The sequence below is a fragment of the Diplotaxodon limnothrissa genome, linkage group LG18, assembly GCF_057381915.1.
Source record: "Diplotaxodon limnothrissa isolate DT_005_m linkage group LG18, D_limnothrissa_male_GT1.1, whole genome shotgun sequence".
Classification (NCBI taxonomy): domain Eukaryota; kingdom Metazoa; phylum Chordata; class Actinopteri; order Cichliformes; family Cichlidae; genus Diplotaxodon; species Diplotaxodon limnothrissa.
Window position 1 is genome coordinate 36,857,776 of NC_140613.1, and position 26,916 is coordinate 36,884,691.

Here is a 26,916-nt window from a genome sequence, read left to right on the forward strand (position 1 = left end):
CAATGACATTAAAAGTTTTTTAAAAAGAAAACAAGCCTATAATCAGTAAATTCTGAAATATATAAGCTTAGTTAATATTTGTATTTATAACCAGCTCACTGCCAAAGTCTCTGATAAAAATCATGGGACACAAAACAAGATGGACTTGTGTGACTAATCTGCAAACTCTAGTTATACAACAGTAGTTAGAAACTCATTTAAAGCAGTTTTGTATGTAAATTGAAACATTTTAGCATGCGTATGTACTCATGATTAAACTGTGTTTATTTACTATATTTCAATAATCTAAATGTTTGACTTTATTTTTCCCTCACTTTGTTTTTGTAGCGCTACTTCCTAATACAGTAAAAGGTGGTACTGATTATGGGGAACACTTTACAGAAAGGCACTAATCCTGCAAAATACTTTTGAATATGGGTCCATTTGAATGGGATACACTAATTCGTATCTGCTGCCTCTATTAGTTAGTTTGTGTTATTGTGAGCATGCCTTCCATAGCCTAATGATATGGAGAGAGATTTACCTGATAAGGGTTGCCAATGTGTACAATATGATCCACAAGAGAAAACTAACACTTACAAATCTGTGCAGTAATTTGTGTGCAACTTTTCATTAGCACACACTTCAATCCACACACAAATACAAGCAATCTGACCACATGTAAAACTATTCTAAAAATTCATGCATCAGAACCTGAATACATTCTGATCATTTACACACAGTTCATTAAGATCAGCTTCACAAATCCTATAATCCCACCTTTCAAAAACCTTTCTGTGTGTGTCAAAAACTACACGTAACATTTCTCTCACTGATACACACAGATCACATCGCATGCCCATGTGGGGTAAGCCTGCATCGGCTTCCCTTCATTGGCTTCCTGTTAAATCCAGAATTCAAAATCCTGCTCCTCACATACAAGGTCTTAAATAATCAGGCCCCATCTTATCTTAATGACCTTGTAGTACCATATCACCCTATTAGAGCACTTCGCTCTCGCTCTGCAGGCCTACTTGTTGTTCCTAGAGTATTTAAAAGTAGAATGGGAGGCAGAGCCTTCAGTTTTCAGGCCCCTCTTCTGTGGAACCAGCTTCCAGTTTGGATTCAGGAGACAGACACTATCTCTACTTTCAAGATTAGGCTTCAAACTTTAGAGCTGGACCAGGTGACCCTGAATCCTCCCTTAGTTATGCTGCAATAGATGTAGGCTGCCGGGGGATTCCCATGATGCACTGGGTGTTTCTACCTCACTCACTATGTATTAACAGACCTCTCTGCATTGAATCATATCTGTTATTAACCTCTGTCTCTCTTCCACAGCATGTCTTTATCCTGTCTTCCTTCTCTCACATCAACCAATCACAGCGGATGGCCCCGCCCCTCCCTGAGCCTGGTTCTGCCAGAGGTTTCTTCCTGTTAAAAGGGAGTTTTTCCTTCCCACTGTCGCCAAAGTGCTGCTCACAGGGGGTCATATGATTGTTGGGTTTTTCTCTGCATGTAGTATTGTAGGGTCGACCTTACCATATAAAGAACCTTGAGGCGACTGTTGTTGTGATTTGGGGCTGTGTAAATAAAACTGAACAGAACTGAATGAGCTGTTCTGTTTATTTAGAAAAAGACACGCAGGTCTACACTTGAAGCAGTTTTACACTGGGAGCTTGGTGCATCTCATATTTGTGGATCTGTGCCAAGCTGGCACGGCTAAATTCGTCTCAAAACCCCACGTTGGCGTGCGAGGTGATCTGTGCACATCAGGCGATTCCACACATATGTAATGTTTTTAAATGAGTGAGAGAGATGTTACGTGTAGACATTTGTACACACAAAGGTTTTTGAAAAGTAAAATTATTGGATTCGTAAAGCTGAACTTAATAAACTGTGCATAAATAATCGTATTTATTCAGGTCTGGGTATACGCATTTGTAAAATGGTTTTCATGTGGTCAGATCGCTTCATATTTGTCTGTGGTGCCCCTGAAAAGTTGCACACAAATTATTGTACACATTTGTAAATGTTAGTTTACGCTTGTGGATCGTATTGTACACAGAAGCAAATTTCTCTCCATACAGTGAAGATATAGAAAAGCAGCTCACACAAGCCCACCTCAGTGAACCAAACTATATTCAGAGCCTTGGCTCATATGTTCAGCATTCGCTGTAAATCTGGTGAACAGCTCAGAAAAGACAAATATGAAGCTAATCTAAATGTCCAGTATTTAACCCGCTGGGCTCAGGTACATGTCAAATATGGACGAGTTCAGAATTAAGAGCAGCAAATAAATTAGAAAACTACATTTTAAAAAAACAATATGCTGTATTATATACATTTAACTCTGCGAGCAGACAGCATTTAATGGCCCCTTTCTGCTGTCACCTTTTCCAAACTGATGCCTTGCAGTCAGAAAGTCCCACATGCTGCTGGGGAGAGTCAGCACTCCTCTGATGTATTCAGAACCAATCACATTGCTACTAATGACTACTTTTGGAAAGATTTAAAGTTCTACGAAGTAACAGGAAGTAATGCGACTGTTATAGAGCTGTGAAGCTCTTCTGGGTGCACTGTGGAATCTGCAGACATAACTTTTCTGGAAAAAGGAAAATCGATTTTACAAGTTTTATTTTTCTTTTCTAAATAATCCTTTCAAACCTCCACATCATGGGGTTGATGCGCATCACCTAGATGATGACCATAAAGGAGCCCAACCTGCCAGCACAACTCAATAAAACCAAACAAAGGAAAGAATAAAGTTCAAAGCTCAGAGCTTATTTTCCTAGTGTGTTAGGTCGGCAGATAAGGCTGAGCAGTGATGTCATGCACACCGAGTGGAGCTGATTGGAAAAACGCTGAAACTGTCATTTGATTTCAGTTAGAATCACAATTTGAACGTGTTGCCAGTCTATGCTTCATATTTAAGTTGGCACAATAGCAAACACGCTTTGAGGTCGGCAAAGTATTTTCCACGAGCCCGTGACGTGGCCATGACTTTCCCCGAGAGGAGCAGCAGCACAGAGGCTGCCGTCGTGCGGCAGCAGCTGGGACTTTCAGACTCGGGCTGAAGCCCGGTTGTCAGGCCTGAACCTCAGTGATGAAACTAAACTAAAACAAGAGTGCAGTTTGTTTGTTTTTAATGTGTCATTGTCGTGGCGCCAAAGAGCCCTCAGACCACACAATCAGCCCTGCTTTTTGTTAGTGTGAGTGCGACCCCCCAGAGTTTGGGGGTACTGTAGTCCCCCCACCCCCCGTCTGTCCATGGCCTCTCCTGCCGTGGCCCAGGATACAGTGAGCGCTGCCGCAGCCTTCGTCGTCGTCGTCTCCCTCGCTCTCGGAGGAAGATTCTCCAAACTGTCGGGGCTTCTCGTAAATGCAGCAGCCTGAAACACAACAAGCAGTTCATGATGCCACAGGCTCAGATGAAGCTGAAGTTCGTCATTTCAAAATTAAAAATACTTTCACTTCAGAAACAGTAACTGCAGGAGCGTGTGATTAAACACATACTGTGTCTTTGATGTAGTAAGTGTGCAGAAGGCGGATGCTGAGGCAGGAGTCCGTGGTCTACTCAGGGCTTTAGCTGCATTTTAGTGCATGTTACACATGTGCACGGTACTGAGAAAGATTAAGGCTATTAAAATTAATTAGCTGAGCCTCGATTATGTCATGGGGAAAGTAATGAGATGCAATGCACCGTGACACGCTGAAGCACGTTCGGTACAGCTACTACTTGTTGTAATTACTTCATGCGTGTCATATACTGCAGTTAAACAGGAAAACCACGTGTACTGTACAGTCACTCGTGGTGCGCAGGTGTATATGGTCCAGGCTTTATAAATAAGTGTGCATCATTTGACTGAGTACAGTCTCTGCTGTGGACACACAGTTTCAACCATGCTGAGGGGAAATTAATGATACAAAAATAAATAAATAAAAAGAATCATATGGAAAGCAGGGGTGCAGCGCGGCAGTACTAACGGTGCTGGGCAGCATAGCCAGTGTACTTTGTTGTCATTTCAAACTGGTTTTTCTTTTTCTTGCTTTCTTTCCTGATAATAAAACCACACAGTTCAGAGGAAAACGTCCAAATCGAGTTTCTTTCCAGGACAAACTTCATGAAACAGCTTTTTCAGGACTGACTCTGCAGCCCGGTGCCAAATATTCCATTGTTCCACACTCAGCATAAGAGTAAAATATCAGCTGTGTTGTTTTTGTGATTTAGTTTTAATTGTTTTATGATGACTTTCAATTATTTCATATTCTGCAGAATCCCAACAGACGAGCCACTGGACGCCCACAGAAAATCCCACTGATAACAACAACCCCACTGTGAAACATAAAATATACCACAGTGCAAGTTTTGGCACTGAACCTAAACAGTAAAAGAAAAAGTGCATCCAATACGTTTGCATTTGTTCCTCCTAAAATGTGACAGAGCAAAACACTGAAAACTGGTGGCAGACATATTTGAAATGCTTAATTACATTTCTCAGCCTGTGTGCTACGGAGAAAGATAAACTCACACTTTGAAGACCTTCTTCCCAAATGCTCGTTGTCGACAGTGTCACTGGACCACTCTACCTTCTTCTCAGTCTTCCTCTTCCTCAACTTGATTGTCAAGCTTCTTCCCTCCTGTAACATGTAAGAGGTCTACTGTGAGACATCGCAAACAAACCACAGTGTGAACTGTGAATCCTGCAGTCACACTCAATGACATCTATCATTTGTAGGACCTTCTTGTTGTCTCTATGGCGTCATGGGCATGCTATTGTTTCCTGCTCTCTGAAAAGTAAAACATGTCCTTGCTCAGGTGATGGAGCAGGTCACCTACTAATCAGAGGGTTGGTGGTCTGATCCCTGTCTGCTGCAGATACTAACCCCAAGGACTTATTCCTCTGATGTATCAGACTCTAAATGTGTATGGATGTTAGACAGATACAAGTGCTAATTGGCTAAGTTGTGGAAAGTGCTTTGAATGCTCAGAGCAGAAGCGTCTATATAAGAACCAGTCTATGTACCATGACCATCAGTTAGGCAAATTCTGACAATATAAGGAATAAATTGCAACTATTGAAATACTTCTAATTATGACAACATCTGCAGTAAACAGTCTGCATCAGTAGGACTACGAAGATTTGTGTAAAATGATACACAAAGTATGTTGTAGCCAAACACGAGTATGCCTCTTAATATCCTTTAAGACTTCTTCTTATTTAAAAGTCAAACATGACTATGCACATATTTAAAAAGAAATAAAAAATGCGCAACAAATTTTAAAAAAAGTCAAGCCGTGAGGGTTGGGAGGGGTTAATAACAAACTATTAAAGAGCACCTGCCTCAGAAATGACACAAAGCTGGGGTTACCGGGCATGTATGCTAGCAGAGACCATCCCTTTGCCCCGTGGTGCCTGCAGATGGGCCTGTCTGCGCTGCATCTAAACCCATTCTAACCGACTATGGGGATTTCAGTTAATGGAGGTCTGACTGTTTATCTGAGCAGGACAACTTGAAATATGATTTGAACAGAGTGTATTTAACATGTAAACCGGATGCTCCTGCTGCTTTAGACATTATGCAACAATACTACAGATTCGGGTTGTTAATTGAAAGCTGTTTAACTTTCACACAGCAACGCGGAGCTATTCAGCACTTAGCCCGCTATCGGCTTTCCCTAATGCTACCGCGCTACTAGCAGCCCTGTCATTTAAATAAGCCTAACGTAACTAACATATCAGGCCTCACGACGCTTCCCCCGTAATAACATAAACGCTGTATCTTTAATGTACACTGTCACTGGCTGCCAGAGCGGTCCAACTGTCTCAGGAACAGCTGTCCATCGTTTACCTGCTGGGGCGGCGGCGGCGTGCTCGTCTGAACGGTCTCCGTTATGGTCTCACTGGATGTTCCTGGAACCTCCGCCATCCCTGCAGCTGCTTTGCTAACGCTACCGTTAACTAGCTTAAAGATCCAAAAGAAACGAAGCAGAGCGTCAACAATGAGCGACACCGCGTTAGTCGACAGCTAACCGACTAACCTTCCGCTCTTTAACTCCAAAAATCGCACTGAATGGAAAAATGTCAACCCACAGTTACAAGGTGTGGGACAGCGGTGGCTACAGTCAAAGCACAAAACGCGTTAGCCAGGGTCGGAACGGAAACGTACGGCTCCTCGTTACAACTATCAGCTATGGGAACCATCATCACCCACAAAAAATAATCACATGACAGTAGTCGCTGGGCTACATCATTATATTATGTGTGGAATTTAAATGGTTTAGATAGTTAACTGGATAGAAAACTCTGTTTCCACAATTTATTTTATTTTTAAACTCGGGAAGGATGTTCCGGTTCCTCTTAGCTTTAACTTGAAACGCTGTGGGGAAGATATTTCCAGACGGACCAAGTGCGTTTCCTGTTGTCCGTGAAGATATAATATCCCGTCAACAAACAGCACCAAACCATACTGGAACATCGTTTTGTCACGGATTTAATTTTGTGTAAAGCTTCCATACAAACGTCTCTCCTCAGGTTGGCAGGGACAAAGTAGTGACGTTACACGGCTGTGGCTGGCATGCGTGGGCATTCTAGCGTGTAAAGTTACCGAGGATGTGGAGGACAGGTCCTGGTCCGAGTCTGAGGAGGGCAGCCAGACTCTGTTCCAGCACCCCACCTAAAGCTTCTCACACAAACAAACTTCGACCCCACGCCGAGAAGCAGAGGCGCAGACGAGTGCGGGAGGAGGGCATCCTATCGAGTCAGCATGGTGTAAGTTAGAGGGAGGCAAAGCACTAAGGCTAAAGCTCTCTGCCAAATCCCCCAAGGAAAGAGTACTAGTGCGTTTGTGTGTATTTTTACAGATATACTGGCATCGTTGTATCGATGATAATAATAATGTAATAGTTTAATGCTGCACTCATTAGTTACCTCTGCCTCCCATTCTACTTTTAAATACTCTAGGAACAACAAGTAGGCCTGCAGAGCGAGAGCGAAGTGCTCTAATAGGGTGATATGGTACTACAAGGTCATTAAGATAAGATGGGGCCTGATTATTTAAGACCTTGTATGTGAGGAGCAGGATTTTGAATCCTGGATTTAACAGGAAGCCAAAACAGGAGAAATCTGCTCTCTCTTTCTAGTCCCTGTCAGGACTCTTGCTGCAGCATTTTGGATTAGCTGAAGGCTTTTCAGGGAGTTTTTAGGACTTCCTGATAATAATGAATTACAGTCGTCCAGCCTGGAAGTAATAAATGCATGAACTAGTTTTTCAGCGTCACTCTGAGACAGGATATTTCTAACTTTAGAGATGTTGCACAAATGGAAGAAAGCAGTCTTACATATTTGTTTAATATGTGCGTTGAAGGACATGTCCTGGTCAAAAATGACTCCAAGGTTCCTCACAGCGTTACTGGAGGCCAAGGTAATGCCATCCAGAGTAAGAATCTGATTAGATACCATATTTCTAAGCTTTTCAGGGCCGAGTACAATAACCTCAGTTTGATCTGAATTAAGAAGCAGAAAGTTAGCGGCCATCCAGGTCTTTATGTCTTTAAATGATGCTTTCATTTATTAAAGTTATTCAAACCTGCACAGCCATGTGTGAAATCAGTGGCTGCTTGTGCTGGAAAATCTGTCCAATGTGTCTGAATGGAAACAATCATGCAAAGCAGAGTGGGCTAAAATTCCTCCACAGTGATGTGAAAGAGTCCTTGGCTGTTAACTCAAACACTCGATTGGACGTCTTGAGGGTAGCACTACCAGTTATTGGGTTTAGGGGACAATTACTTTACACACTTTTGTGTTTCAACCGTGTTGACTTGTGACTTGTTCAGTGCTGTGCTAATGCACTCCATGATGTCATAAATATAGTTATGAGAGATACGATAGCTGAAGCTGCCAGTCAGACACGCTCTGATGTTTCTGTTTGCAGAGTGCTGAAGGTAAAGCAGTAAAGTGGAGTGAGAAGCAGAAGATTGCTTACACTGCTCCTACACCTCCTGGGGCAAAGAAAGGTGACTCTCCTGTAACCTCTGCTGGCTCGGCTGTCTCTTCTCCTCACAGGCTCTGAAAGTCCTTCTTCTTTTTCCCTGCAGACACTAGCTTACCGTTCCCATCGTGTTACAGTCCAGAGTATGTGGAGTCCAGCTGGTATCAGTGGTGGGAGAAAGAGGGATTCTTCAGTCCTGAGCAACATGTAAACATGTGAACTTGTTAAATCATTACTGTTGCAGTTAAAATGAATTCACTTTAATGCAGTTTTTTTGCAGTTTCTATGAAACAAACTGAGTAAGTGGTTAATCAGCTAAGCTTTAATACTAATGCTAATAATAGCAAATAAATACTTTTTATTTAGTGATGCAGAAAATGGATGAACTGTTTGAGAGCACTGATCAGAAAACATACATTTGTATTTGTCACAGACAGTTACTTCTACTTTGGTCATATTTTCAGGCGTCCAAAGTGACCTTTATGTCCTTTCTGACCTTGTCCTGCCAGCAGTGCGCTCTTTATTTGCTGTAAAGCAGTTTGTTTTTTCTACAATAATTATTTTTATTGTAGAAAAAATATTGCTTTGCTTCTTCTGTTCCTTTGACAGGAGAAGGCAGGTTGCTGTGATGTCCTCCTGTGTTGTTTTTGTTTTTCTCTCGGCAGGTGATGAAGCAGATTTTCAGTGGGTTTTTTTTCTCCCTCCCTCTTCATCTCGAGTTTTTCCTCCTCTTCTCCCCAACTTCTCTGTCCCTCATCTTTCCCGTCCCTCAGTCCTGTCCGTTCTAATTGCAATAACTTAAAATAAATAAATAATAATAATAAAGGTCGAATAAAATATGACAATCATGTGGTAAAAGCCATAACGATCTATTTGGGAAAATAAATCTGTTGTGCATTTTTCTGGGCCTTCAGAGGATCATTGTGATTGTGAAAACAGAAAAGTGCGTCTTCCTGAGATGTGATCACACTGCAAGCCTGACCACCTCAGATTTGGTCAGAGTGATCTGATTGTATTCAAGTTATCCAGGTAAAGGTGGCACGACGAGGAGCAAAAGAGACTTCACTCAGTCTCAAAGGTCCACCTTAATGTTCAGTTTCATTTGAATCTGAACATGTTTTTTTAATCCTTAGAAGTCAAGTCAATATTTTCAATAATTACAAAGTATACGTTACTAAAGCACGAGCAACAGCACTACGAGATATTTGATTACAGCAAAGGAAAAAGTTGTTCTGTAGAGCGAGTGTGCACACATGCACGCCAGTAACGTGTTTCCCTTCCTGCTCTCAGGAACGGCTGCCCCACGCTGGGGATCGGACCTTCTCTCTGTGTATTCCTCCACCAAACGTGACTGGTACTCTGCACCTGGGCCACGCTCTGACAGTAGCTGTAGAGGATGCGCTGGTTCGATGGTAACTATCAACAGCAGAGCAGCATGTTGTCTTTGTTCTCTGAGCTCACGTGTTGATGGTTTGTATCCATCAGGAGACGGATGCAGGGCTGCAGAGTGCTGTGGGTGCCTGGATGTGACCATGCAGGTATCGCAACGCAGGTACGCGTGATGACGGTTTGGCTCACATGTTCTCAGGTGTCCCTCAGAGTAACATCAAAATATGGAAACACATTTGTATCATGATTGTGGCACATGCTCAGTGCTGAGAGTGTCGATGTGCTCGTGTTTTAGACGGTGGTGGAGAGGAGACTGCTGAGGCAAACAGGGAAGCACAGACGAGACTTTACGAGGGACGAGTTTCTGGAGGAGGTGTGGAAGTGGAAGAATGAGTGAGTCTTCACATCTGGACTTCTGAGCACATCTGCTGTGTGGCCTGCACGGTGTTTGCTGAGTTTTGAGCCTCTGTTGCAGGAAAGGAGATGAGATCTACCACCAGCTGAGGAAGCTTGGAGCTTCTCTGGACTGGAGCAGAGCCTGTTTCACCATGGACCCAGTAAGAGTGGAGTCACACATGTTCCTTACTCTGCGATTCAACGTGTTGATGGAGTTTTACGTATGAAACCATCCCAGAAAGATGATCTCAACCATCCTAACGAGCTGATTTATGAAACTGTACAAATAACTGCAGCAGCGGTACAAAGAGAGACGAATATGAAACTGTGGTGCGATGTAAGCACATACACACGATGGGTAGAGATGATAAGTCATTCCCAGCGTCCCTGTTTCCAGTAAGGCAGATTTATTTATTTGTAGCCATCTCTGCCTCCTCACCACGGCACACGCAGGCTCGTCTAAACGAGAAATCGCACCATCCTGTGGCCTCTCCAGGAAAATGAAAGTGCCGTAAGAATTGCAGAGTGAAACACTGAAGCTGAGCTGTAAAGCTGCAGTGGTGAATGGGGCAAAGCACCTTCAACTGTTTATCCTGCTTTTGTGATTTGATTTCAGGGTTTTAGCAGAGCTGTAACTGCAGCGTTTGTCCGACTGTGTGACTCTGGTCTAATTTATCGCTCAGAGGGTTTGGTCAGCTGGAGCTGTGCCCTGGAATCTGCCATCTCTGACATAGAGGTGAGACAGCTTTACATAAATGGATAGCAAATGCAACAAGTGGACAGAATAATAGAGACAGTAATGTGTCTTCTCCCCAACCTAAAGTTACTCGTATCCAGGGGTCCAGACAGCTTTCAGATTGATTAACAACTTGTATATAAGTGGCTTTTTTATATAAGAACGTGTACAAGGTTTGACTTTGCTTGTTCCTTAGCACATGGACGTTAATGTCATATCTAAAACTAAAGGTTATGGGAAGAACTCAGAGACCATGTGTGTGCTGAAAACGGTACCAAACCTGCTCTTTGCCTCCACGTGAACAATAAAACCTTCAGCATGTGTTTGCATGTCTAATGCTACAGTCTGATAATGTGGAGCTCACATGAGCACTCGCTGTACGCTTTTTAGATGAGCTACAGAGCAGAGTGTGCCTCTGATATAATATCACTTGAACTCATCATCAGGTGGACTCGAAGGAGCTCTCCGGCCGGACCATGTTGTCTGTTCCTGGCTATGAACACAAGGTGGAGTTTGGATCGATGCTGAGCTTTGCGTACCCCGTAGAAGGCCACGGTGCGTGTCGGGACCATCCTGGGACATGGTGTGTCCTGTGTTTTGTACATTGATCCTCTTCTCTGTATTTTAGACACCGAGGTGGTGGTGTCCACCACCCGTCCAGAGACTATGCTGGGAGACGTGGCCATAGCTGTTCACCCTGATGATCCTCGATACCAGGCCAGTTGTTTATGTTAGATACTCTGGGAGTGTCTCAGTGGGAGTGTTTGACAATATTTCAGGACAATAAACAGTACAGATCTCCTACACCGCTCAGTGTGTTGTAACATCAGTGAGCTGAAAACACGACGACTGATTTAAATGACCTCCTCAACATGTCCTGAAGGTCTCCAGAGGCCTGCTAATGAACTAATCGTGTGATTCAGGTGTGTTGACCCAGGGTGAGATCTAAACCTGCAGGACGCCGGCCCTCGAGGCCTGGGGTTGGACACCCCTGCACTACAGCATCAGGAAGCCTGGAGGCCAAATGGATGAACTGCAGGCTGGAAGAGTGGATACCACGTGAGCAGCGTGACGCTTGTTTAACGGAGTGTGTCTTTGCTTCTTCCAGACTGTTCATGGGAAGCACTGCAGACATCCTTTCACCGACAGACTGTTACCCATCATCACTGATTCTATGGTGGACGTGGAGCTTGGAACTGGTGACGACCACACCTGACACCTGACGTGACACTGTTCCTGTGGATGTGTTCAGCCCTCTGACCCGTGGTATCCGCCCACTTGCTGTTTGTCTTTTGCAGGTGCAGTGAAGGTGACTCCTGCTCATGACCACACAGACTTTGTCCTCTCACAGAGACACTCACTTCCACGCCTGACTGTGATTGCTGGCGATGGGACGATGACAGGGTCCTGTGGACAGTGGCTGGAGGTGCTGTGTTACCTGTTTGTATACGTGTGTGAGTTTGTTGTGTGTCTTTGGGTTTCACTGTTCTTTTTCTTTGTGAAGGGAGTGAAGCGTTTTGATGCCAGACAGCTGGTTGTGGATGCTCTGGTTGAGAAAAGACTGTTCAGAGGAAGAAAAGCTCATGCCATGAGTTTACCCGTCTGCAGGTACAGCAGCGCATGCACGCTCAACGTCTGAGTGTTTGCTCTAAAGGAACTGGATGGACCGTGTTGTGTGCAGAGTCTTTTCATTAGAGCGTTTTGTGCCAGCTGACACCATAGTACAGAGTTTGAACTGGTTTTTGTGTCGGTGCATCGATTAAAGGGAAAGCCTGAATGCTTGATCCCTCGCAGTGACCAGCTCAGAGGGCTCGGTTTTGCTTTTGGGGAATTTTGCCGTCGTGGGTTAGCTCCACTTGTCCCCTCGGAGCAGAGGTCGGTAATTAATTTCCCACAAAGCCACATGAGAAGCTGGGACTGCTGTGAGGGGCGCACGAATATATCCTGATCTCTTTATATGAAGCTTATTAGCCCTCAGTCTCTCACGTGGTCCCGGACCCCAAATCAGTACAAAGCTGTCTATATGAGAACCTTATGATCACAGTTAATTCATCCATAGGACAGCAGGGGGCACTGCAGGACTTGATGCAGAGTAAACAGTAGAAATTGTAATGGTCTACATCAGGGGTGTCCAACTCCAGGCCTCGTGTCCTGCAGGTTGAGATGTGTCCTTGATCCAACTCGGCTGATTTAAATGACCTCCTCAACATGTCCTGCAGTTCTCCAGAGGCCTGCTAATGAACTAATCGTGTGATTCAGGTGTGTTGACCCAGGGTGAGATCTAAAACCTGCAGGGTGCCGGCCCTCGAGGCCTGAAGGTCCCACCTCTTGTCAATATAGTCTCCAGATCTCGCCTATCAGGGATTTTGGACCAGTATAATAGCCACTACTCTTCATCACCATCATCAAAACACCAAATCAGAGAATTTGTTTAATTTTTTTAAAGGAGCGCTTCCACAGCTTTCCCATGACTTGAAATAATGCCAATGCGCACTGAAGTAGTTCTTTTTATGCCTTTCTTTCCTTTAATTTGTCACCTGTCTATAGCTTTGCTCGATCAGCCAAGAAAAACATTCAGTCCTCTTCAGAATAAATTGTTTAATTGTTTAAACAAGTGAAGAGCACAGCTGTCTGCCTCTTTACTTTATATCCATCACCAGATTTTTGAATGCTTCGCTTGTTTCCATGTACAAAGTCTTCAGTTTTATTTATACAGTCGCCTCAAGGTGTTTTATATGGTAAGGTCGACCCTACAATACTACATGCAGAGAAAAACCCAACAATCATATGACCCCCTATGAGCAGCACTTTGGCGACAGTGGGAAGGAAAAACTCCCTTTTAACAGGAAGAAACCTCCGACAGAACCAGGCTCAGGGAGGGGCGGGGCCATCTGCTGTGATTGGTTGGGGTGAGAGAAGGAAGACAGGATAAAGACATGCTGTGGAAGAGAGACAGAGGTTAATAACAGATATGATTCAATGCAGAGAGGTCTGTTAACACATAGTGAGTGAGAAAGGTGACTGGAAAGGAAAAACTCAATGCATCATGGGAATCCCCGGCAGCCTACGTCTATTGCAGCATAACTAAGGCAGGATTCAGGGTCACCTGGTCCAGCCCTAACTATATGCTTTAGCAAAAAGGAAAGTTTGAAGCCTAATCTTGAAAGTAGAGATAGTGTCTGTCTCCTGAATCCAAACTGGAAGCTGGTTCCACAGAAGAGGGGCCTGAAAACTGAAGGCTCTGCCTCCCATTCTACTTTTAAATACTCTAGGAACAACAAGTAGGCCTGCAGAGCGAGAGCGAAGTGCTCTAGTAGGGTGATATGGTACTACAAGGTCATTGAGATAAGATGGGGCCTGATTATTATTTATTTTTCCTGCTCATTTGCAGATGTTCTTCTTTGTGGTTTCTCTTTCCTGATTCTTTTTTCCACTCTCCTCTCTGTTTTAGCCGCTCAGGAGACATCATTGAACCTCTTCTAAGAAACCAATGGTTTGTCCGGTGTGATGTAATGGCAAAAAAAGCTGTGCAGGTCAGTTTACAGCTGTATCGATTCCATGACTTGCTTTCAAAAGTAAAATTTGTGAAAAAGTTCCCGGGTCACTATCGTCACGGAGGTGTGGTCTTTCCCGGTCAGGCTGTCGAGGAAAGACGGCTGGAAATCATTCCTGAGTACTACACAAAGACGTGGAAGAACTGGCTGTCCAACATCAGGTTGTGTGGCAGCGTGTGTCGTCAGTGACATGTGTGAAATGACACCACTCTCACAATAATGCAGCTCTTGTCACAGAACATGTGGGTTGTGAACAATGTGCCTCTGTTTGCTGTGCAGTGACTGGTGCATATCCAGGCAGCTCTGGTGGGGTCATCAGATCCCTGCCTACAAAGTGATGCTTCCGAGTTATGAGGGACAACAAGAGGTTAGTGTGTGGGAAAACTTCCAAAAACAGCACGCTTGTGTCGCCTGTGATTGACAGTTTCATGCAGAGGAACCAAAAGGACTGCACAGAGTTTGTAGATTATTTTGTGAATTATCTGATAATCCCTACATTGTACACCAGTGTCAGTCTGTTCCAGTCTGCAGTGTGTGTGTGTGTGTGTGTGCGTGCAGGAGCAGTGGGTTTGGGGACGCAGCGAGGACGAGGCCCGTCAGAGAGCTGCTGTCAAATATGGATTGAAGCCAGATGCCGTCACATTGACTCGGGGTGACTCACCTCCCTCCTGACCTTTAACCTGCTGCTGTATCTACACATTGTTACCTTATTGTGTGAATGCCGTGAGGCCGTGTTCCTGTTTCTCTTTAAACTTTATTATTATTCTAAAATTTATCAATTTTTTGCTGCTGAACTAGTCCCTCAGTTTTCAGCCGATTTTCACCAATCAAACTTTAAATTGTTCTGCTCTTTCTGCTGAAGCGTGATATATCTTTTGGTGCTCATAACTCTTATACTTTTTGAGATATTAAGCTTTTTACACATTATCAGTGTGATCACCAGTTTGGTTTGCCGGGCTGAGCCGTGTTTTAGCTCAGTGAGATGAGCAGCTGTTCTCCGAGCGAGAGGCCCGGGTTCGAATCCCGCTTATGACATAAGAAGCTTCAGTTAACACTTCAATTTTTTAAACTCTTTTCAACACAAATTTCAGCTTCTTCACCTCTTTTCAGCAGACAGTTCTCCTTCTGCTGTTTTCAGATTCCACTACATGCCATTTACGCTGCATTTTTGCAGGAAATGCAACTTTTTCTAGTTATTTGTTGCTGTTGTTTTTTCTGTAAACCACTAATATGACTGTGCTACTGCCGGCTAAATGACGAGGACAAGGATTCGCTGATCTAATGAGACGGGTCTGAACATGTTCATGATTATTACACACTGCTGTGTAAAAGTATTAGTTGCCTACTTGATAGTTTGGTAGGTTTTTTGGTGCATGTCTGTCACACGTTTCAGGTTGTGAAGCAGGTTTTATGTCAGGCTAAGATAACCAGCAGGCTTCAGACTCCAAACGCCTGCTGCCACCCTCGCTGTAGGAACTTGAGTGTTGTGTTGCTAATGAGTCGTTCACACTGAGCCAGTCTTCTTTGTAGAATTATTTCAAGTCGGCTACATTGAGGGTGTTTTTGTGAGGCGACCCTTCCTGTTCTTGTCAGCAGTGGTTTCCTCCTCGAACTCTCCCGTGGAGGCCATGTTTGCCTGCTCTCATTCAGGTTGTTGAATCGCGAGCTCTGACCTTAACTGAGACGACCGAGGTCTTCTTTTGATGTTCTAGCTTCTTCTGTGACCTCCCGGATGAGTCGTCGGTGCACTCTGAGTAATTTTGTCAGACTGGTCGCTCCTGTGAAGGTTCGCACTGCTTTCTCCATGTGTGGATGACTGATGGTAAATGCCTCTGTACTCGTGTCGGAGTTACAGATGTCAGTGGTTGGATCTCAGTGTGCTGGTTTTTGACATCTTCTGGCTTACTTCACTTTGTCTGCCTTTCTTAGTTGAACAGCTGGGTTTGGATAGCTTTTTCTCCTGTATAAATTTAAAAACAGTCTTTTTTTAAGTTTACTTATTTTTGTCTAATATAAAACTGTTTGATGATCTGAAACGTGTGACAAAAATGGTAATGGGTCCAGTTAGTGGTTTACTGAGCTGGACTGTTGATGTTGAGATAAACTGAAAGGATGTGAGGTGTGTCAGAATTCAGCTACATTGTTCCCTGTTTCAGACCCAGATGTCTTGGATACATGGTTTTCCTCTGCGCTCTTTCCCTTTGCCATGCTTGGCTGGCCAGATCAGGTACTGGACTTCCTCTGACTGAATGTAAAAAGAAGCAACCCTCATCCCTAACCCACCCACTCTTTCCACAGACCGCTGACCTGCAGCAGTTTTACCCTAACTCTGTCCTGGAGACGGGCAGTGACCTCATCTTTTTCTGGGTTGCCAGGATGGTGATGCTTGGAACAGAGCTGACCGGGCAGCTACCCTTTAAACAGGTTACTTATAATAATGAGAAAATGGACTACAGCCTCAGCATATCCTGTTATTTTATTTTTGTCTCTCATCCCGTTTCCTTCCTGTCTCTTAGGTCCTGTTTCATTCACTAGTGAGAGATAAATATGGCAGAAAAATGAGTAAATCTCTGGGAAATGTCATCGACCCCTTAGACGTTATACACGGAGTCTCTTTGGAGGTAAAAAGGCCGTAATGACTGTCTGACATCCGTCTCACTCAGTGAAGAGCCCCGGCATCTTTAAACTAGTGTCAGAAACATCATGTTAGCGTCTGTTTTGTTGTTACGCTCTATTTTAAGGAAATGGTTACATTTATTCACTTTTTTGCTCATTCTAGACGTCTTAAAGAAAAGCAGTTATTGATTTGTCTTTACTGCTACAGCGCGGTGTAGAGAGCTAACAACAGCTGGCGAAAGATTGCATTTTTATTTTGTCTCACAGCCTCTGAGTTGCTGAGAAGATGCATAGCAGAGTTGTAAGCAGTACAGCTGTCACCGCGGCACAGCCGTCTGCTCTTCACTTTAAACGATGTGGTTTCCTCCGTCCTCTTAGAGACTTCAAGCAAAAGTGAAGGAGGGGAACCTGGATCCGAGGGAGCAGCTGGTTGCAATGGAAGCACAGGTCAGCTCCCCTCCCTCCCGACTCGTTCTTTCTCTTTATTCCCACTCTTATCTGTCTGCTACATCTGCTTCCCCACAGAGGAAGGACTTCCCCGCGGGGATCCCAGAGTGTGGGACTGATGCTCTGCGCTTTGCCCTTTGCTCTCACAAAATGCAGGGTGAGTGAGTCCCTCCTCTGACGGGAAGCAATTTGTCAGAGCGAATGAATGTGGAAGACAGCGTCACGGGAAAGAAGATGTGATGCATATGTTCACTAGAGTTAAAAGTGACTGCATAACATATTATTGATCCCTGTTTCACATAAAAGCCAGCCGTCATTACAACACAGAAGGTTAAAACCATCTCGGGTACCTTCAAGTAGCTTATGAGATGTTATCAGGGTGATAACATCTCATCTTTCATCACAGTCAGAGGTTCCTAACTTGTAACTAACTGCTGGGGAGCAGAACAATCAAACAAGTGATCCATGTTAGACCGGTGGGCTGCTGCTTTGTCTTTTTACTGTGTGTAACGTTTTCACTTTTGCCTGTTGTCAGGAGAAGACATCAGTCTGTCTGTCGCTCAGGTTCTGAGCTGCAGACACTTCTGTAATAAGATGTGGCAGACCTTAAGGTTCACATTGGGAGTGCTGAGTGAGAACGGAGCAACACTGGAAACTATAGCAAAGGTACAGCAAGAACGATGTCAGACGATTTGGAACGCTTCTTCTTACCTTATAGACTTGTTGTTGTTTGAAAAAGGCTGTGTGTGGCGTTTTGTTTTTTGAAGGACTGAGCCTACATATCAGAGTATGAGCACTGAGCTGTGTTGAATGTAACACAAGTGTAAAAAGAGAGGAAAGTGTTTTTGTACAAAGGCTGTCAGAGGTTCTCTATAGCAAGGGAAAGAAGTTTGTCCCTCATAAACACAGTCCTGGGCGTCTCCACGGTCCTGTCAAAACATAGAAGCAGACTAATACAACAACACTGGCTGCCTCGCACAGAGTGATCAGGTCAGCTGACCAGTTACCATGGAGCTCTCTGACTCAATTATCTATCTGCTGATCCTAAAAGATCTTTTTTTGGGTTTTTTTCGTTGAGTCGGATCCAAAGCTGGAGGAAACTCGTTGTTGTTCTTCACAACACAGGGACCAAACATGCACACCAAGAGAAATACACCAGGTTAAAATGAACTACAGTTCTTCTCAAATATCAAAATGCATCATGACAGCTTTGTTTTAACGGCGTGGACACTGAGGCTACGTCCACACTAATGCCTTTGAAAACTCAGTTTTCTCTACGGTTTGGCCTCCCGTCCACACTGAGACGCGGCGCAGTGTGGACACTCGAAAACGATGACGCATGTTGGTCATGTGATGCAGTCATGTGACCAATTCAACAAAGATAGCGGAGGGCATTATACAGCAGTTGTTTTGATTGCTCTCAATTTTGACAGCCCTAAAAAAAGATGAATATCAGATAGCTTTTCTTCAAATTCTTTAGTTCTCACTCGTTTTTGCGCAGGACTGCACGTAAGCGTTTTGGGCCGTTTCAATGTGGACGCACAACTGTGAAAACGGCTGAAAACGAGTGTTTTCAGACAAAAACGCCGTTTTCAAATCTATCCGGGCGAGTGTGGACGTAGTCTGAGCACGACACGCTGACTCCCCACTCCCACTTTACAAACAGCTGTGCCGTCTCTCAGAGGTTTGAGGTGTGGGAAATCTTGTCTGTTTGTGCCTGTTTCACACACTGTTTGACAGCGTGGAGGAAAAGACATCTGAAAAATGTTTACTTTTATCATCTTCTTCTAATCTGGCATCATAAACTTGACTGTGTACACTGGAAGCGCCTCGTTCACAGTGTTTGCCTCTGCAGACAGCTCCTCTGAGCAGCATGGACCGCTGGATCTGCTCCAGACTACACAGCACGGTTGGGCAGTGTGAGCAGGCCTTTGAAGCTTATGAGCTCCACAGCGTCACGTCTGCCCTGTACTCCTTCTGGGTCCACAGCCTGTGTGATATTTACATGGTGAGGAGCACAACTGTCCCAGGACATGCGTAGACTTTGATCATCCCAACAGACCAGATAAGAGGGTTTCCTTTGTATCTCCACTGATCTTCTTACTGCTCTGTCTAAAAAAAAAAAAGAGAGAAGGTGATATATTTATCTGGTTTCTCCATGGAAACGTGGAGGCTCAAAGCTTAATGCAAAGAGATTAACCTAATTAAGACTAAAGTGTTAGCGCTAAGCCAGCAGTTAGCCCAGCACTGAATGAGCTGCTGTCACTTTGCTCTGTGTGTATTTGCAGGAGTATATAAAGCCTCTGCTGACCCAGCAGGACCAGGAAGTCGTCCTCACAACCGACGCAGAGCACAGTGGTGACGCGAGGCAGGCGGCCATCGCTGTTCTCTATCACTGTGTGTCTGTGTCCTTGGCCCTGCTCTCCCCCTTCATGCCGTTCATCACTGAGGAGCTGTGGCAGAGACTTCAGCCGTTTGCACCCGAAGCTGCTGCACAAACCAGCCTGTGTTTACAGCCGTACCCCCGCTCCGCTCAGTTGGTAGGGCTTTCTGAGGTTTTCAAGTGTTTGTAGCCCCCAGGAAAGCACCTTCTTGTCTTAAATAACGCTAAAAACAACCCTGCTAATGTGCATTGATATCTGGATTTAGGAAAATTCCAAATTTCTACCAATCTCAAGTTATTCCAGTCAGAGTAAACCAAGTACCAGCTTGGCAGAAACCTCTCCTGTCAGAGATGACGAGCAGAGACGGATCCAAACATGTTCAGGCAAACTTGAGACACTAAAACTCACAGCAAGCAGAAGGAAACAGAACACGACTGTTGTTGCTTATTAGGTGAGCTTCACCCAGAGACATTTACTGTAATTATAGTGTAATTCAAGATTTTAATAATATTTCAGTGACAGATATCACTGGAGAAGCAGATAATATTGATCACACTGCCCAGTTTGTACGCCCACAGACTGAGGGACAGTAAATAAGGTCCAGCTGACAACAGCCATAATCTTGAGGCTGTAAGATCAACTCTCCACAATAACATAGATTAGATGATCTTATATTGATAGCAGGAAATAAACTCTCTGAACGTTTGGGAAAGAGAGAGTTCACCAGTAATTACTCCTGAAGGTTTAAATGTCTGTCCATCCCTCTACTGTCACTAATCTAATCAGCTACTGAGCCTCCTCCCAGAACACCCAAGCCTGGTGTGGCCAAATACTTCATCTGGCTCTTTTGGATTTGGAAGAGGAGCAGCTCGACTCTGAGCCCCTCACCAAGATCCTCACCCTCTCCTTAAGGCTGAACCCAGGATTGCTCTCATCTCATTATTTTGGTCATTACCCAAAGCTCCTGATCATAGGTGAGGGTATGAATGTAGATGGACCAGCAACACCTTTGCTTTCACAGTTGGCTCTTTCTGAATGTGAGTGTGTCACCACAATACAACAGACCAGTTCAGAGTGCACTGTCACTCCTGCTCTCCTTACTTAAATCGTCACAGTGAGCACTCCGCCCTTCTCTAAGGACCGTGGTCTTGGACTTGTAGCTAATTTTCAGCCAAGCTGCTTCAATTTCAGCTGCAAACTCTGAGAAGAAAAATTCAGCAAATAAAAATGATGAACAGAAAGAATAAATCTGATATTTTACCAACAATGTGGACCAAGCTCTAGCAACACTTGTACAGAGCCTGGATAAGCCCAATACAACGTATTCCCCTGCAATTCCCCACAGGATACCCAGAGGGATGCGGTTGAATGCCTTCTCCAAATCCACAAAGCACATGTAAACTAGTTCGGCAAACTCCCATGAAACCTCGAATATCCATGCGAGGAGGAAGAGTTGGTCCAGCAATCCACAACCACAATGAAAAGACAGACTCACACCTCCAGTACCCTGGCACAGGCCTTCCCAAAGCCTGAGGAGAGTGAATGTTGCAGAGGCGTGTCAACCAAGACAGTCCTACAACATGACCTGAAAAAGAAAAGATGAAAAAACCTATTTGTGGGACGAGCAAACGCAACTCAGTGGAGTCAGACATGCCTGCAGAGAGAAAGAGCCAAAGAGGAGGAAGCACAAACCGGGGAAAGAGAAGGTGCAAACTTGGTAACATCCAGCAGCTGCAAGTGAATGCGTGGTGATAAAAGAGAGAAAATGCTCTACTGTGGCATAACGAAGGTCACATGATCCAGCCAGAATAACAAGCTTCTAAACTTTTACTTTTTACCGAGGGTTTTCTCCACACTAACCTGGACACTGAGATGCTTTCTTAGTCCAGGACTGAAAACTGTCCCAGAGTTATTAAAAGACTCTTTACAACACTGTCCGTGGACTTCAGCTGATGTGTTAGTTCTCTAACCTCCCGGTCCTTTCCATTCTCACAGGCACACTGGCATTTTGCCGAAGAGGAAAGAGATTTCCTGCTGGTACAGGAAGTGATCCGAGTGGCCCGTTCTTTACGAGCACAGTGTGGCATAACCAAAGCAAAACCTGACAGTAAGTCAGCACAAGAAGGCATAACCATTATCACACCGACTCTTCCACTGGCAAATGCTTGAAAGCAAATATAGCAACAAAGTTACGTTTTATTACTATGCAAAAGTCTTGAGTCACCCGCGATTTCTTCACTTTTTGCCAGGAAAATGGGTGCAGCGTTTTTTCTTTTTAATATTGCACAAACTCTGACTTTATGGAGATACAGCACAGAAGTTAAAGGTTTGCAGATATTTAAAAAAAATCGCTGCACCCATTTCCCGTTTTCCCATAGGACCAGCTTTATTCTTCACAGCCTGAGCTCTCTGAGACAGCTCTCCTTAAAAGTATCTTCAGGAATAGTTCTCCAGGCTTCTTGGAGGACATTCAGAATTTTTCCTTGGATATTTCTGCCTCTTGTTCTGTTATCTGTCAGGATGATCCCACACTGCTTTGGGATCTGAGCAGGCTAGACACGCACTGTTCTGATGTGCTCTGAACAATTCAATGATTTGAACCAAAAGTTTCAGATTTGGATTTCTCTCCATCAGACACGTTTTGATCATCAGTGCACGTCTTGCATAATTTTCATGCCTCAGTTTGTTTTTTCTCGGCTTCATTAAGAACGGCTTCTTGACAGCTGCACTTCCACTGGGACCATTTCTGACAGTAGATGGACCAGTAAATAGCTGATTGTTCAGGTTTTGTTTCAGCTCTTTGCTAGTGCAGTATGTTTTGCATGCTAATATATGCCAAATTTTTAACTTGCAGCTTTTTTGGAATCGTCTTGTTTGTGTAAAAATACCATTTAATGCTTGTCAAACTGGTATCTTTGGTATTTTTCTTGGTATTCAAAAATGGGAACAAACTGTGTTTTTGACACTTGTAACAAAGTGCCAAAGGCTTCACTTAAAATTGGTTCTTTGCTAAGTTGCTAAGTTATGTGTAGACACAACACTGGTTCTTCACTTTTCTCTCTTTTTTTTTTTTTTAAATGCGTGAATTATTCAGAGGTTCAACAAACAAACATAAAACATTCCTTTGAAAATGGTCAGGTATGAGCACTGGCCTGAATATGTGTAACAAAGTAGCCAAAACTCTGAAAGCTCCTTGAGAGCCACACTCAGCTGTGGCAGGACCTTTATTCTTTAAGAAAAGAACAAAAATGATTTCATGCTTTAATTTCTTTAAATCTCGATGGTTTCAGTGTGGGCAGTGTGTTCGCCCAGCCAGGCCGAGGTCCTCCTTCGCTTCGGGTCAGCGATTAGCACTTTAAGCCGAATCTCCGACCTTCACATCTGCTGTTCTGACAGAGGCAGTATCCCCCCGTCTGTACACTCCACTTCTCCACCCAAAACAAGCCTCGTTGGTGTGGTGGACCACACATGTCAGCTACATCTTCACGTTCAAGTACGTATCGGGCTTCTTCTGCATGAAGCAATGAACTTCATTGTTAATGAATTAACTTTGTGTGTTGGACTGACTGACAGTTTAGTCTTTCAGCATTGGGATTATCATCTGACATACTGCGAATGAAATTATTTACTCTAGGATATGAACCCAATCTGTAATGCGCAGGGTTTAATAAGTAAGGAGCAGTCAGGTTACGCTAATAACTTGATTGGTTGATCATCGCCAAGTGTGCAGTTTTGGCAGTTTGCTGGCACGAACACCATGAGCCAAGGAGATAAACATCTTGTGTGAATAGGCACATGATCAGTAGTGGGTCAACTACCCTCTTACACAGTACAGATTATAATATTAATATCTGGGAGCCGCCACCTTTGGCCTTAGAGCTGAAGAAGCTTCTCAGACGACAGGTGAAACGTCTTCAAGAAACTTAGAGAAGTCCAGTCGTTTTTCTCTCCAAGCTTCTTAGATCATCAGCAGCGCTTTCAGGTGAAGCCACTGAAGACCACGAGCTCCTCTGTACACAGACGAGTCAGAGGTGAGGGCATCTGTCCCACAGCCAAAACTGGAGTCGTGCATCGGGACAATGTACCCAAACACAGTCAAGGTGCTGCAATATCCCAGTCACAGTGTGGACCTGAACTCCATTGAAATGCTGTGACCTTATGAGAGTAGTGTATAAATAAATGCACGTAATCGACGAATATTAAATGTCATGTGACCTTCGCTTAAGCAAATCTAATAACTCTTCAGAGAAGCACACATTGTTCACGTCATGTTTGCACTGTGATGAGAATCCCATCCTGTTCCTGTTGGATGTTTTTGCAGTGGTGATGAGGATGCTGGTCATGTCTAATGTACTGTGTTGTGTCTCTCAGAGTGGAATGAACATTGAGAAACAGATCGTGCAGCTCTCTCAGCGCAGAGACAGGCTCGTCCCAAAGCTGGATCAAATCCTTGCCAGAGTCCAGTCTCCAAGCTACCTCACCAAGGTTCCTTCTCATGTCCGGGAGCAGATGGACAGTAAGGTGAAGGAGACCTGCAGCAGCTTTGTTTGTAACTGCTTCACTGTATCTGAGTCAGCTTCATGGTTTGGAGAGAGAGAATCAAAGCTCAGGGAATGGCACTGCTGTTATCGCTCTCTAACCAACAGATGGTTGTAGAGTGGTGCACTGAACATTTCAAAGACTGATGCTGAGATTTTGCTGATAAATAAAAATTACAATTTAAAATAGGAGATTATATGAAACCTCGTACATATACGTACATTCTTCCACTCAAAAACCTCGAATCCTGCTGTGGCAGAATGAGGAGCCACACACCAGCTTTGCACATTCTGGTGCTTTTTATTTGTTGCTGTTCAGCTGCCCTGCATACACCTCCACCCTCCTGTCCCAGCACCGTCCTTAAAGGGGAGGCGTGGTTTGGTGTTGGAGATCAGGTGCGTATGACACCACACTATGAACCAACTGCTCCACCTGCCCCCTGCAGCTGAGCCACACCCCCTGACAAAACAGCCCCCAAGCCCCTTTTTGAGCCATCAGTCTGCAGAACAAAAGGTAGAAAAAGGCTAGGCGTGTAGAGCAGGGGTTTCCCACAGAGACCCTTCTTTACCTGCAATAAACACCGCCTGGCACTGCTCCGTCCATTAGACCAATCTGGGGTACCCTTTTGGATGAGGTCAGTCAGTCTGGCGGTTGTACCCAGCCAGCCCCAAGAACCGCCTCAGCTCTGTTTCAGTCTTAGGCCGTGGGCAGGATGCGATGGCTGCCGTTTATCCACCTGCCCCCCAAGTGGTTCCTACTGTACCTCCCGCCGTCCAACTTCACACACATCTAAATTTTTGTGTGGGCTTAGACCAGTTTTCTTGAATCCTGTCCAACGCCTCCCACAGCTTTCTCCCAAACAGTAAATCAAAGGGAGAAAGTGGAAGAAGTTGTTCACGGCCAAACCAACAGCCGCATCCAGACTGGTTGGGTGGTGCAGACCCACTCCGCGGCTTCTGCGGAAAGCCCCGCGATGAACTGTACCACCAGCTCTACGATGCAGGCCTCAACGGGTAACCAAGCAGCTCCCAGGTTCTCCAGTATTTTTGTCCAGGACTAAGACTGGCCCCGTAGCTTCTCCCGCTGGTGGTAAAACACTGCCGCTGGCTCCTTCTGCTCTCTCTAGCCATGATCTTAGCCATCATCTGGGCCAGCATCTCAGTTGGTTGGGCTGGTTGTGGTTCCGTCGTGCTGCGGCTGGGTTTCAGCACCACTGTGACAGAATGAGGACACCAGCTTTGCACATTCTGGTACCTTTGATGTCTTAGATGTTTTTCCTCATTCACAAAGCACCAGCAGGTATTCATCTGCTCTGCACACACCGACATACACACCTCTCCCCTCCGGTCCAGGCACCATCCTTACATGGGAGGCTGGTTCACTGATGGAGATCAGGTGCACGTCAACCTCCCCTGACACCACTCCTCCACCCCTCCCCTGCAACTGAGCCGCACCCCGCCACACGTACACGGTGGATCTCCTCCTAAGCCTAGGCCACACTCAATTTTAAAATGCACAGTCATCTTAAGCTAATATGTGGCTTCCTGCTGTCGTTATGCAATCCTGTGAGATTTTGCACAGTGAAAGCAAGGAAACGCATGTAAATGCTAATGGTGTCATCAGTTGTTGTTGTGTCATTGTGCAGAGAACATTCACTCTGTGAGTTCATACTAGCACTGTATCCATCTCTGTATTTTCATATGTTCTACTCTGTGTGTGCAGGTGTCTGCTTTGGAGCAGGAACTGAAAACTGTTGAGGATCAACTGAAATTGCTGCAAGAGATGCAAACAGCAGAGTAACTGAAGCCTTCGCAGTAGCTGTGTGGACTGCTGTAGGAAAAAAGCTGCTGTTTCATTATTTATAATATTATAGTCAAAAATATGAACTTTATATTATGTAATGGAGTTATACACTGTATAAGTAGCAGTCCTGTCTGGCTCCAGGTGTTTTGAGCATAGTGGAAGCATCTGCATTTGATCTGTTGCTCTTATTCCAAAAATATTGTCTTCTGTTCTGGCCTTTTAAAAACTCTGATTTTAAAATAATTTTTATGATCAACTTTTCATTTTCATTGTTTTACCATGAATGCATTTCAAATCTGAATATTGCTGTGGGAAAGCACTTTTTGAGTATATCATAATTTAGACCCCAGAAGAATCATGGAGCGAATAAAGGAGGCTAAATAACTAACATGCGAACTAAAACAGCAGTTAATCTATTGATAGAAAATAAATACATCATAGAAATTCAATTTTTATTTTTTTTTAAATACATCGATTAGAGACTAAATGTAGAAAGATAACTTAGAGTGTTCATACAGAAATTCATCCTCTTACTTTGCTATAAACAGCAGGAAGTCAGCACTCGTATCTAATGACAGAATGAAGGTTTTCCTGCACAGCTTCACCTTCTCCCAAAGAGCATGGACAAGAAGAGCGGTCTGAGTTCAAAGCTCAAGCAACACTTGGCATAAAGATCAGCTTTATTACTTCACCAACATGTTTCAGCCTGTGAGTTTCATCGGGGTCGTCAAGAACTGCCCAGATTTCACAGCCATGTTTTCCACAGGTTAACAGTCCTAGTTATGGTGGTTTTGTGTGGCTGCAGACGTTCCCTGTTTGTCTGTCATGCAGGCGGTCAGTAGCTGTGACAGTTTGCCAGAAAACAGCTTTTACCCAAATTCTGAAAACTGCCTATCCAGAAGTTATTAACCTCAACTCCTCAGAACTTCTCTGCGCCCCCAGCGGTACATCCTTAATTAGATCACATAAGCAAAGAAAAGTAAAAACACTCCCAGGGATTCTACCTATTCATGAGCAGGTTGCACCGTTCTTAAGAAGTGCTCAGCCAAACACCCTGAGTGAGTGTAGGAAGACCTTTCCA

At 44.3% G+C, this 26,916-nt stretch overlaps 2 protein-coding genes across 3 annotated transcripts; one reads left to right on the plus strand and one right to left on the minus strand.

Annotated features, from left to right (window-relative positions):
* Positions 1 to 1,211: 1,211 nt before the first annotated feature.
* Positions 1,212 to 6,116, minus strand: ppp1r11 (protein phosphatase 1, regulatory (inhibitor) subunit 11). Its single transcript, XM_085377796.1, has 3 exons — positions 5,833 to 6,116; positions 4,512 to 4,620; positions 1,212 to 3,371 (listed from the first exon to the last, which is right to left on the minus strand). The coding sequence occupies exons 1-3, from the start codon at positions 5,908 to 5,910 to the stop codon at positions 3,187 to 3,189; spliced, it is 372 nt and encodes a 123-aa protein (XP_085233922.1). The 5' UTR covers positions 5,911 to 6,116; the 3' UTR covers positions 1,212 to 3,186.
* A 280-nt stretch (positions 6,117 to 6,396) lies between these two features.
* vars2 (valyl-tRNA synthetase 2, mitochondrial) lies at positions 6,397 to 26,045 on the plus strand. 2 transcript variants are annotated; one of them, XM_085376977.1, is made up of 30 exons: positions 6,397 to 6,752; positions 7,915 to 7,996; positions 8,078 to 8,178; positions 9,262 to 9,383; positions 9,457 to 9,523; positions 9,656 to 9,753; positions 9,836 to 9,917; positions 10,373 to 10,492; positions 10,939 to 11,047; positions 11,121 to 11,209; positions 11,601 to 11,691; positions 11,791 to 11,918; positions 11,997 to 12,100; positions 13,944 to 14,025; positions 14,131 to 14,207; positions 14,326 to 14,413; positions 14,605 to 14,698; positions 16,203 to 16,273; positions 16,345 to 16,470; positions 16,563 to 16,667; positions 17,041 to 17,109; positions 17,188 to 17,266; positions 17,645 to 17,775; positions 18,188 to 18,268; positions 18,965 to 19,117; positions 19,398 to 19,649; positions 21,489 to 21,600; positions 22,784 to 22,986; positions 23,865 to 24,014; positions 25,755 to 26,045. In XM_085376977.1, exons 1-30 carry the CDS (start codon positions 6,594 to 6,596, stop codon positions 25,830 to 25,832), a joined length of 3,303 nt encoding a protein of 1,100 aa, XP_085233103.1. In that variant the 5' UTR covers positions 6,397 to 6,593; the 3' UTR covers positions 25,833 to 26,045. The 2 variants fall into 2 exon arrangements, with proteins under 2 accessions (XP_085233103.1, XP_085233102.1); XM_085376976.1 differs by lacking the exon at positions 18,188 to 18,268.
* The last annotated feature ends 871 nt before the right edge of the window (positions 26,046 to 26,916 follow it).

What these genes read in the sequence shown, in the direction of transcription:
- ppp1r11 (XM_085377796.1), bottom strand. Translation starts at nt 5,910, where the DNA reads ATGGCGGAGGTTCCAGGAACATCCAGTGAGACCATAACGGAGACCGTT. An exon ending in CGCCGCCGCCGCCCCAGCAG is followed by an intron (nt 4,621 to 5,832) that starts GTAAACGATGGA and finishes TACATGTTACAG; the next exon opens with GAGGGAAGAAGCTTGACAAT. An exon ending in GGGAAGAAGGTCTTCAAAGT is followed by an intron (nt 3,372 to 4,511) that starts GTGAGTTTATCT and finishes GTTGTGTTTCAG; the next exon opens with GCTGCTGCATTTACGAGAAG.
- vars2 (XM_085376977.1), top strand. Translation starts at nt 6,594, where the DNA reads ATGTGGAGGACAGGTCCTGGTCCGAGTCTGAGGAGGGCAGCCAGACTC. An exon ending in TGGTTGCAATGGAAGCACAG is followed by an intron (nt 17,110 to 17,187) that starts GTCAGCTCCCCT and finishes GCTTCCCCACAG; the next exon opens with AGGAAGGACTTCCCCGCGGG. An exon ending in AGCTACATCTTCACGTTCAA is followed by an intron (nt 22,987 to 23,864) that starts GTACGTATCGGG and finishes TGTGTCTCTCAG; the next exon opens with AGTGGAATGAACATTGAGAA.